Source organism: Melitaea cinxia, chromosome 6 (genome assembly GCF_905220565.1).
Source record: "Melitaea cinxia chromosome 6, ilMelCinx1.1, whole genome shotgun sequence".
Lineage (NCBI taxonomy): Eukaryota > Metazoa > Arthropoda > Insecta > Lepidoptera > Nymphalidae > Melitaea > Melitaea cinxia.
The window spans coordinates 1,186,896-1,198,816 of record NC_059399.1 but is presented as its reverse complement, the minus strand read 5'-3'; the positions used below and the strand labels follow the sequence as shown (position 1 = coordinate 1,198,816).

At 34.2% G+C, this 11,921-nt stretch overlaps 1 protein-coding gene across 1 annotated transcript; it reads right to left on the bottom strand.

Moving 5' to 3' along the window:
* Nucleotides 1-6,134: 6,134 nt before the first annotated feature.
* Nucleotides 6,135-8,099, bottom strand: LOC123654471. Its single transcript, XM_045590370.1, has 3 exons — nt 7,987-8,099; nt 6,547-7,038; nt 6,135-6,484 (listed from the first exon to the last, which is right to left on the bottom strand). The coding sequence occupies exons 1-3, from the start codon at nt 8,097-8,099 to the stop codon at nt 6,220-6,222; spliced, it is 870 nt and encodes a 289-aa protein (XP_045446326.1). The 3' UTR covers nt 6,135-6,219.
* Between the last annotated feature and the right edge of the window lie 3,822 nt (nt 8,100-11,921).

Here is an 11,921-nt window from a genome sequence, read left to right as displayed (position 1 = left end):
ATCGAAATTCGATGGAACGATTTTTTTTTAAACCTATCAGAAATGTAGGTACTGTTTATTTTATATCACTTTAATCAATTTATTATATTTTAATAAATCTTTGGAAAATGTTTTTTGCAATGATTAAGAAAAATTCATCACAATATTATGATTCGGAGCATTCTGTACATACGTAGCCGAATTGAGTTTTATTTAATGTTAATGTATTGTTCAATAATGTATAAATAAATAAATAAATAAATAAAATAATTGACCACACGACTGAAGTAAAACTTCTTTAGCAAGTGTCTGTGTGCTGGCTATCAGAGAAAGAGAGAAAGAAAATATTTGCACGCACCTCTCTCTTGCTTCGTTCGCATCACCCGATCACACTTTCGTGACGCTCTTGTCACGCATTTACAAGCTTACTCCCCAAGTCATGCGTGCGTAACGAAGTGTTTCTTCAAAAATAATAACGAAATAAGAAAAGCCATAAAATTGCATTTCAATAATCATATTCTAAAGAAGGTTATTGTATAAAGTTTTTATTTATTTCTTACTTATAGATTACATTGTACAACAGGCGGACTTATCGCTAATTAGATTGCATAAAATTGTATTTACTAGACTAATAATATAAGTTTATTTGTTTGAATGCGCTAGTTTAAGGAGCCACTGGTTCGATTTGAAAAATTCTTTTTTTATTGGATACTCCATTTTCCGAGGAACTTTATATATATAAAGGCTAATACGACTACGCAAAGTAAACGTTTCCTTTCTGGGTCATGGTATTCGCATGTATAATAAAATCCCACAAAATTTTGAAATTGTCTCAACATAAATTTAAAGTTTTTATTTGAAAAAATAATAAATAAAGCTTATTACTCAGTGCAGGATTACATAGTTGATAAAGATGTGTGGACTTAGTGACGCTGTATTTTATGCAACATGTTACTAATTTTGTACTAAAACACAGTTTATATATTATTTTTCGAAAGAGTATAACTGTGGAGTTTCTTGCCGATTCTTCTCTGCAGAATCTACATTCCGAATCGGTGGTAGCTTTACTTCTACAAATATAATAATTTATTTTTAAAGTTTTAATTTTTAAAATGACGATTCGAAAGTGCTCTTGGAGCCTATTTGAATAAAGCTGTTTTTGATTTTGATTTTGAATATTTTAGTGCATGTTTTCCCTTATATAAACGCGGTCGAAACCGTGGGGCAGTGCTTTGTATGTTGTAATCGCAAATATTTATAATATTAGGTATGGTATTATTTCTTTTCCAAAATCTTACACCATTTTCTGTCTTTGTGTTGCTGGTAGAGACACCGTAAAAAAAATTAAGTATAGTAAAGTGTGCGTGTGCAATTCCCACACGGTAGAAGTTAAACTTCTGACATGTAGCCTACTAAATATTTTTTCACTCATATAAAACACTCTGTAATGTATTCTGTCTCATTCTCTCCTATACATTTACGTTTGTTTCTTTATCGTGACGAGTTTCCGTTTCATTGAGTTTCAAATCACACCGATTCTAAAGAAGTTTCGCTTCTCTAAATAATAAAACTTAACATGAAAATGTTTTATCTTTTCTAGAATAATTGTCGCTAGCTTATTATAATTCTTAAACCCGCTTATGACGAGACAGCTGATGCTTCGTCAAGGTTTGACTTCATCTAGTTTATTTTCATTAGGACAAAGTCATTTAAAGAAAAACTATTAACTCCAACAACAATTTACATAACGTTTGTTGAGCAAAATAAATTAATCAAATGAAAATTTTTACTTTCTTAACAAAGTTTGATTAAAACTAACAAATTTTAGTAAACTAGATTTATAAGTTATTAATCAACATATATAATTCTTCTGTACGTGTATTTGTCACTTATATCCTTCTAAGCTGCTGGATCGATTTTGTTAAAATTCGTGTGCATTATCTCGATCAAATTTAAATGGGACTACACGACGAGAATTAAGATTCCCGACTTTGGAATTCTTTACCCTGGCATATTAGACGTGTACAATCGCTTTCTATTTTTAAAAGGCTGTCAGGAAGCATTTTCTTGATATTCAACGTGAATAAAATTATATATATATATGTGTATATATCTATGTATGTGTTTGTGTATGTATATGTTTATGTATGTGTATTTATGTATATATGTATATATGTATGTATGTATGTATGTGTGTACGTATGTATGTATTTATATTTGTGTTTATGTGTGTATGTATGTATGTATGTATGTATGTAAATAAGTAAATATATTCAAACGTTTATGTCTTAATTTGTACACCTACACTGACATAATACCATCTCCTCTGCCCCTAGGTTGCATGGAAGAGATCGCTTTTCAGCGATAAGGCCGCCCTTTGTACCTGATGATACTCTGTTTAAGTCCATAATATGTATTATTTCTGTTTTGGTGTACAATAAAGTGTATTTTTATGTTATGTTATGTTAAGCTGTGTCGCTAAGGCGGTAAAGAATACAGCCAACCCCTCTCTTCCCGTGGCTGTCGTAAGAGGCGACTAAGGGATAACACAGTTCCACTACCACCTTGGAATTTAAAAGCCGACCGGTGGCGGGATAACCATCCAACTGCTGGCTTTGAAATACACAGGTCGAAGACGGGCAGTAGCGTCTTCGGTGTGACAAAGCCAGCTCTGCCGTCACCAACCCGCCTGCCCAGCGTGGTGACTTTGGGCAAAACATATGAGTTCACCCATGTTCAGTCCATGTCCAGCAGTGGACTGCGATAGGCTGAAATGATGACGATGATGATGATGATAAGCATTAGCTTTGGATTAAAATAAGTAAAAAGTTATTCGGTATAATACATCGCAGGTCGACGAAAAAATAGTCAAGATACGCATAATTACATATAACTCGAAAAGTACTTGTAAAATCCACATGACAAGCACCACGTTCCGATTAAGTGATTAATACAAAATCTTATTATTATTAATTATTAATATATTAACCCAGTAAAAAGTTCTGAGGTAACACATTGAAAAAAAAAAAAACGAATAAAGTCGAATTGAGAACCTCCTTCGTTTTTTTGAATTTGGTTGTTTATCATCTTTTCAATAACCAATTATTTTATCTGTCTTTCTATTTATTTTAAACAATCTGTACAGGATTTCTATATAATACAAGAACGCTGTCATTCTCAGTCAAAAGTTGCTAAAGCTGATTCTAAGTTTAATTTAATTAATTTACCTTACATAATATACTGGTTGCTAATTTTGTTTTACTCGTTGCCATGGCAACGTTGGCCGTATTATTTTGAGACACGATACTCTGTGTTTACAATTAATTATCGTCTCCGTGAGAATTAAGACGCTGTAAATGTGAGAGGGAATTTAAAGATTATATTTACGAATCCACGGCGGAATAGTGTAATTAATAAACTTTGTTACTTGAAACGAGAAACGATGGTTCTGAATTTTATGTTATGTGGGCGTTACTAGTATTTACCCTTAGATATCATTCAACTGGCGTACATGAGCGTGCTTGTTTTGCGCGTGAGCGTGCGTGTACGAGTGTTGTGTGTGTGTGTGTGTGTGTGTGACGTGAAAAAACCTTTTTTAACATGAGACACACTTAAAAAGCTCTCAGAGAAAGTATAGCTGTATCCTTAAATGTACTGAAATGAATATAAAGTAAAAAATACCAATCATTTCCTGTGTTGAAATATCTTCAAATCCTATGAGTCCATATAAGTCACAAAGCATTCTGAAATTTTCTAATGCAAAAAATTTACAAAATACGTTATATATATGTACATTGTACATCTTTATCTTTTTAAACAATAAACAATACAGTTGAGAAAAGCACAAAGATTCATTTAAATATATGTTTTAAGCATTTACGCTAACGTGATCACTTTTTTACCACGTTTACAGGTGCTGATCACGAAGAGGTCTCTCCGTGATCATGGCGATTGAAACATTGCCGAAATATAGGGATCTCAACAAAACAACAAACGTTGTTAGCACCCGAACAAATATAAATTTAAATATTAATTTATATATTTAAACAGTTCAATATTCTTTCAAAGCGTTTGTCATTCTAAATTGATTGTTAATAGAATATCTTTAAAGTCTTTATTGTGCATGTGTCACAGAACACCGACAATGGAAGTTCTAAGAGGTCAAAATATACACTTCTCAAGTAATGGACGCGTATATTATATCACTATCAGGGTTTGAAAATTAATATAACTCATATAATCGCTCAGATTATTACAAATACATATGTGACGTAAACACACAATTTCAAAGAAATAATAAATAACATGAATGAAAATGCATGCAATGTCATTGCAAACTCCACTAGTGCACTAGCGAGTTGCTAAGATCGCTGTGATAACTTATCAACGTCCCATTGTCAGTTATATTGGTACATTCTATGTATTTGATGGATCTACGATCTACGTAAAATTGCTGGTAGAGCGTGGATGAGGATTCCGGAAAAACGGGATGTCTGGCGCGAACTTGGTGAGGCCTATGTCCAGCAGTGGATTGTGATAGGCTGTAGTAGTATACTTTGAATTTACATTTTTTTGTAATTAAGTCAGAAATGAGGAGATCCGTAGGAGAACCAAGGTAACCGACATTGCTCGTAGAATCGCACAGCTGAAGTGGCAATGGGCAGGACACGTAGCTCGACGAACCGATGGCCGATGGGGCAGAAAGGTTCTCGAGTGGCGACCGCGATAGTCGTGGAAAGCTTTAGGGGAGGCTTATGCCCAGCAGTGGGGGTCCGTGAGCTGATGATAATGATGATGAAGTATTGATAGTATTATTAGGATTTCAAAACAACTTTTGCTTAGGAATATTATTCAGTAATAATATAATAAACGTTTTAGATAAACTAAATTTTACTTGTTGACATTCAAATTATAACTTACAAGGAGCTATTCTTAATTTCCCCGGGTTCAATTAATTAAATCTATAGCAACCATAAATACATAAAAATAGTATAAGTTACAGAATAATTTCATCTCTTTTTTTTCAAGTCGGTTAAAACTCTACTATTTCCAAACTCATCAACTCTATGAAAGTCAATTACAGTTTCATACCAGTATTAAAGTTTACGGTTATGTTTTAATGTCTCGTTTTTATTACGGATTTACTGACTGCAATACGGTTTTAACGTACTTTATTTTAAATACAGCTTTATATATCTATGTATGTAGACATAATTATAGAGGTAATAAATGAACGCAGACTCAACGGCCCTCAGTAGGAACTTCCTAGGCGAGGGGGGTTCTAAAACACATACAATACACAAGCACAAACGTGAGACCATGACAAATACCATGTATTGGGCCATACTTGTAAAACTCAGTGCCTTGACCTAAGAGCGCTGCAGTTACTCATCGTCAAAAGGTTTGCTATGGTGTGCTTACGATAAAACAATTAGATATTTATATTTAAATTAAGTCTTTCAATTTTTTTAACTTAGTTAACCTTAAGGCAGGCGGGTTGGTGACCGCAGGGCTGGCTTTGTCGCACCGAAGACGCTGCTGCCCATCTTCGCTCTGTGTATTTCAAAGCCAGGAGTTGGATGGTTATCCCGCCATCGGTAGGCTTTAAGTTCCAAAGTGGTAGTAGAAGTGTGTTATCCCTTAGTCGCCTCTTACAACACCCACGGAAAGAGAGGGGGTGACTATAATATTTTTCTTTATTTTCGGCGCCACCCAGTCAAAACTTCTGAGGTAGCAGAACAAAATACAATCGAATTGAGGACCTACTCCTTTTTATGAATTCGGTTAAAAAGAGAGTGTATGTTTCACGCCAACCTCTGACTTTGCCATCGTAGATCTTGAACGGATGGACCATTTCCAAAATACATCAAATCTATGTTCCTTACGGTCATTCTTAGCTGTTTGGTGAAAATTAATTCTATATTTTGAAATGTTCCAACTCCTTTCAAAAATAATATAATCATATTAAAATGTAATTATTTATTTTTATTTTTTTTTAATTATAATTTGTAAGTGGACTTAAGATTTTTATTTTAAATAAGTATTTTAATTATTAGTTATTTCTAATGCAAAGGAAATTGATCACCAAACTATCAGATTCTATTTAAGAATGTTTTAATAAATAAAAAAATTCGTTTTAAAAAATAAAAAATAAATAAAAATAAAAATGTTTATTACTCAGACAACAAAGAGGTCCATAATTGTTAGTTAAAATAAAAGATGAAAGCTTAATAACTAATGTTAGTACTTAATAACTAAAAGTGACCTTGTAATATCACACAAAAGCCTGAGTAGTGGACAGTCCCCGCTATCGGCGATGACCCTTAAGACATTGTTGCGGCTGCCGCGCACTCGCCTTAAAAGTGAGCTAGCTTTTTTGCGCAGAATGGCCGGGAAACTGTCGACCCCTGCGTGCGCGAACATACTAGAGGCACTGCAGTACCGCGGCAGCCCCAACAATGCCCTAAAGGCGTTATAGTACTGTACACGCAAGGCGTTGTAAGACCTCTGAGTATAGCTGACCCATAGACTGCTCGTATAAAAAGAAGTGCAGTAAGATTTAAAAAGGTGATCTTAACTGGTGTTGAGCAACGAGCAAATCTGCGGGCCAACATGTTCGCCCTGATCGACAACGCCCTGCGTTCTCGCTCAATATCAACATTATCCTTTAGGTCTTCTGTGACAATGTGACCTAGGTACTTGAATTGGTGTACTCTAACAAGACATGCCCCGTTTAACTTTATTAAGGGTATATTTTCTGGTAGTCTGTTGCCAGCCTTGAAGACTAGGTATTCACTTTTCTTGTTATTGTACACCAATCCATGCGTCTCAGCGTATGACTCGCAAAAAGCCAGCATCCTCCTAATTGCGCTGACAGAGGGGGCCAGCAGCACCATGTCATCCGCGTAGCTGATATTATTGAAACATACGCCACTAATATGGCATCCGACCCTCATGCTGCTGAGCCCCTCAATCAGCGCATTGACATACAGGTTAAAAAGATTGGGAGAGCTCAACCCCCCCTGCCTCACTCCACATTCATTAATAAAGTCAATGTAAAATCACTGTAAATGTAAATCACTAAATTATTTTCGGTTAAAGTAAATTTTATAAAGTGAAACCGATTGTTTCATTTAATGATAAATCGGTTCTAGTAGTTTTAATCACTTTAATTATTAGTAAATTTTATTTACTGCCTCTTTATTTATTTGGTCACTAATTGATAAATTAATTTAAATGTTTTGTAACCAAAAACTCAGTTTAACGACAGGGTATTATGTACATGGTTAATATTTTATTTTACATTTTAATTCTGATAATTTTATAATTATGGAATGACCGTGAATGCTTAAAGTTTTAATCTAAAATATAAAATGCTATAAAAAACTAAGCTTGTATAATGTCAAAATGTAGTCTATTACAGTTTGCAGTGACCTTGATTTCTGTTCCGGGGTTTTATACCCGTCTCGATTTGTGGTTTTACGAAATCAACTATTTTTGTATGGACTGACTTTATTTATCGCAATAATTAGACTAGTGTTGGCCTCTTGCTCTGGTAATCTAATGACCCTCATCGACCGTCTCCGGATTTTTCAACGAAGAACACTAACAACATTGCCCACCGCACTCGACTCGGTTGACGCCAGTGAACATGAAAGCGAGACCGTGCCGGAAATAAGTTGAGTGAATAAGCTCATACAACATTTTAAAATAATAATAACGAATCATACATTTTAACTAGAATAGTATAATATTTTATCGAATAAACACAAAAATCACATCATTTGTTTTATTTAACACAAATATTTAAGCGTTAAATTTCACACAGACGAACGTGTGAATATTGAACACATTTCAACATATCTATAGGCATGGATGTATTGAATTAAGATATCAATTGATTCAGCTTATTATGACTATTTAAGATTTTTTATACTTAATCTCTAAGCTTTAATTATTAAATTTTTAGACTATAATTAACATCATTTAATAGAAAACCTTGATTACTCTGCCACGTCATCGACTTTATTGTCAATGGACATCACACTTTGATGTTGATTGACAATGAGACGATGACCTGTAATGGACTTTAAAGTATTATTAATAAGTTTAGTTGCCATATCTTTGAAGAACTATTTTCAAATTAGCTCGTTGATGTTAATTTTAATGTGACGAAGACGAAAATAGTTTCTAACAGTAAGTTAGCAAAATGGTCACAGCAATTCATTCAATTTTATTCAAATGCCTAAATGGATTGTGCTTTAGAATATTTATCAATACCCGCTCTTGAATTTTTTATACAACTAGTTCTTCAGACAAGCGTACGGACTAAAATCAGTTAGCTGTTACCGTAGGTTCTAGACGCCTGCAAAACCAGAATCATATATATAAGAACCCCTTCCCTAAACATATCCAGGAGCTTTGGTCACCTTATTACTAAAAAAAAGTATTATTTAGTTATCTTCATAGTTATCTTAATGAATCAATTCAGTCTATCGCAGTTTATTAGTGCACATAGGTATCCCCAAGTTCATGCGAGGCATTCTGGTATTCCGCAATTCTCACTCAGTTATCGCGGCGATAGCTGAAAATATGATGGCTATTGGACGAGCGAGATATTTAAAGTGAACGCATCAAAAGATTATACCCAAAGTCACTGCAATGGTAAAGTGGATTGATAATCCCAAAGCTGACTATCACACCGTAGACATGCAATTTAAGCAAGCAGTTTTGATTGTAACAACGTCTATCATCAGTATTTTTTAGTTCCAAAGATGGTAGATGAAATTTTTCTGTGTTATATCCTCCTTTTCTTCTTTTCTTATGACACCTACGGGGTTAGAGAGGTTCGTTACAGATATAGTACTAAGATATTATAAGATAGTAAGAAAAACAATTTCTAAATGATACAAGTTAGTAATTAAGATACAAAAGTTTGTTAAGATTGAAGTAAGGTAACTTATAAATAATGAGCCGCATGGGATTTTCTAATAAGGAATAATATAAACTAATAACGGCTAAATGAAGATTTATTACCATAATTACTGAAACTATACGCTAAAAGTTATAAGTATAATAATAATTAAAGAAAAAAAATATGACCAAACAGTGAGAAAAAACTAGTGCCAGTATTCATAACGAATTTAATTAATAGAATAAAAGCGGGTTCGATTAATAGAATAATAGCGGGTTCGAACCCCGCTGGAGCGGTCAATTTTTGATATGATATTCAAAAATGTTTAGAATTCCTAATGTGGGTAACACAAAAATAAAAATCTTAGATATTAAAAATAGCACGGTGTCGTCTCCTGTCAAAGATTTTCATTGTAATATGAAACTTTGAATAGTTACGGGTTTCTGTAAAGAGCTCACTATAGACGGCGCCACGGTTCGCTTAAACCGTAATTTAAAAATTATCATATCGAAAATTTCGCTCGAGCGGGTGTATCGTTCCATAGCTTAATTGGCTAGAGCGCCGACACGGTACGTCGGAGACGCGGGTTCGAACCCCGCTGGAGCGGTCAATTTTTGATATGATATTCAAAAATGTTTAGAATTCCTAATGTGGGTAACACAAAAATAAAAATCTTAGATATTAAAAATAGCACGGTGTCGTCTCCTGTCAAAGATTTTCATTGTAATATGAAACTTTGAATAGTTACGGGTTTCTGTAAAGAGCTCACTATAGACGGCGCCACGGTTCGCTTAAACCGTAATTTAAAAATTATCATATCGAAAATTTCGCTCGAGCGGGTGTATCGTTCCATAGCTTAATTGGCTAGAGCGCCGACACGGTACGTCGGAGACGCGGGTTCGAACCCCGCTGGAGCGGTCAATTTTTGATATGATATTCAAAAATGTTTAGAATTCCTAATGTGGGTAACACAAAAATAAAAATCTTAGATATTAAAAATAGCACGGTGTCGTCTCCTGTCAAAGATTTTCATTGTAATATGAAACTTTGAATAGTTACGGGTTTCTGTAAAGAGCTCACTATAGACGGCGCCACGGTTCGCTTAAACCGTAATTTAAAAATTATCATATCGAAAATTTCGCTCGAGCGGGTGTATCGTTCCATAGCTTAATTGGCTAGAGCGCCGACACGGTACGTCGGAGACGCGGGTTCGAACCCCGCTGGAGCGGTCAATTTTTGATATGATATTCAAAAATGTTTAGAATAAAAACTGAAAACTTATCAAACACAAGAATTGTATTATTTCAACGAAAAATAGTTTTCGAATTCGAATTTTAAAAGGTTATTAAAATCTCTAATTGTCTGATTAAGTTCAATGTCCTCGTATCATCCGAGTAAATAAATTCACGAAGAATAAATATTTGAAGGTCTTTACACTCACTTAATCAAACCAGAGAGGACCGGATCAAACAGCTAGCTGTCGTTAGCTTGCGTTAATTATAGATGGAATTTTCAGAATCTGTCAATTACAGGATTGTCCTTCAAAACAATAGTATTTCTAAAACAATTTTTGATTCAGATATGAGTAACTAAATACGATATGCGATAGTAGATAGATACGATTTGAACTGAGTTATTATAACTTGATACGGTTGATGAAGTATAGGTTAAAGTAAGTAACTAATGGATCGCCGTAGCAGCGGGTGGTGTGAATTTTTAAACCTTTGCGGCCTGCAAACAACATTCCGTTAGTGCATTCGGGACAAGTGAAAAGTTCCGGATGCCATACATTGGTTATTTTAAAACTATTTGACATAATATCGCAACAATGTAAACTTAAATAAACACGTACATAAAGTCACTATAAAGGTGTCGCTGCGACGTTGGTAGTACGAAGACTGACTGCGTGCCTCAGGCCACTGTCATTGCTCGGCAACGCCACGTTCATGAAATCTGATAATTGCTCGCAAACGAAAAAAGACCGACTTCAATTACATCGACAAATAATATAACGTAGATACACGAAAAATTGTCAAGTAAATACGCGCGATTAAAGATTACTCAAAAAGTAGTTATCAGGTCTCGATCAAATTTAAATGGAATCACAAGACATGAGTTCTGAGGTAACACCTCCTCCTTTTTGGAAAATTATTTAAAAAAGAAAAACCGTTGAAGCAGACTCTTGTAATTTATATATTTATAATTTCGAGGTTATCGGTGTTATTTCATGCAATTTGATGTCAATTCAATAAAGAAATATGATAGGAATAATAAAATATAATTTCCACCAACTCGCATTGGAGCAGCGTGGTGGATTAAGCTCCGATCCTTCTCCCACATGAGGAAAGAGCCCTGTGCTCACCAGTGGGATGTTACAGGCTGAAGCGAATAAAATATAAAAATAAAATTTAGACAGAACATTTTTGAAGTTGACATCAAATCGACATTCACTCTCACATTCCACTTAATATCATCACCATATATACTATACGCTAAGGTTTGCCTCCCTTTTAAGAAAAAAACCACACTCAATTACTTCACATAAATTATATATCATTTTATAGATAATTGCTTGCTCTACCGTCATCCACAACTAAAAAAAATATTAATGCTTTTGTTTTTGTTACTTAAATAATTATTAAAATTATACATACGACATCTTTAATTTTGAAACAACGTCAACATGATTGACGGTTGGTAAATTTTTTACTTATTTAGTGCGAATTATTCACACGGGTATTGCTAATAAATTGTTTGAAAGAACATTTCTTAATAATCTCTTGATCGATTTAGTATTTCGAAGTGGAATGCTACGATGTAAAATTTACGATTATATTTCGTTATTTCATTCGAAGATATACTTATAACTATGTAGTACCTTTATCCTACAAGGCAGCTCGCACTATTTAAAAGACAAATCAATTGACGTTTCATTCAATTGTCAAAACTGTCATCGGATCCACTCGGCCAACACTGTCACATTAACTCATTCTTTTCTCGTGCGAGGCAGCGTTCGCACACGCACCTG

Coding starts and splice junctions, on each gene's coding strand:
- LOC123654471 (XM_045590370.1), bottom strand. CDS start 8,099: ATGGCAACTAAACTTATTAATAATACTTTAAAGTCCATTACAGGTCAT. Junction 7,039..7,986: donor AAAGTCGATGACGTGGCAGA/GTAATCAAGGTT, acceptor TTTACAGTGATT/TTACATTGACTTTATTAATG. Junction 6,485..6,546: donor TCAACACCAGTTAAGATCAC/CTTTTTAAATCT, acceptor CTATACTCAGAG/GTCTTACAACGCCTTGCGTG.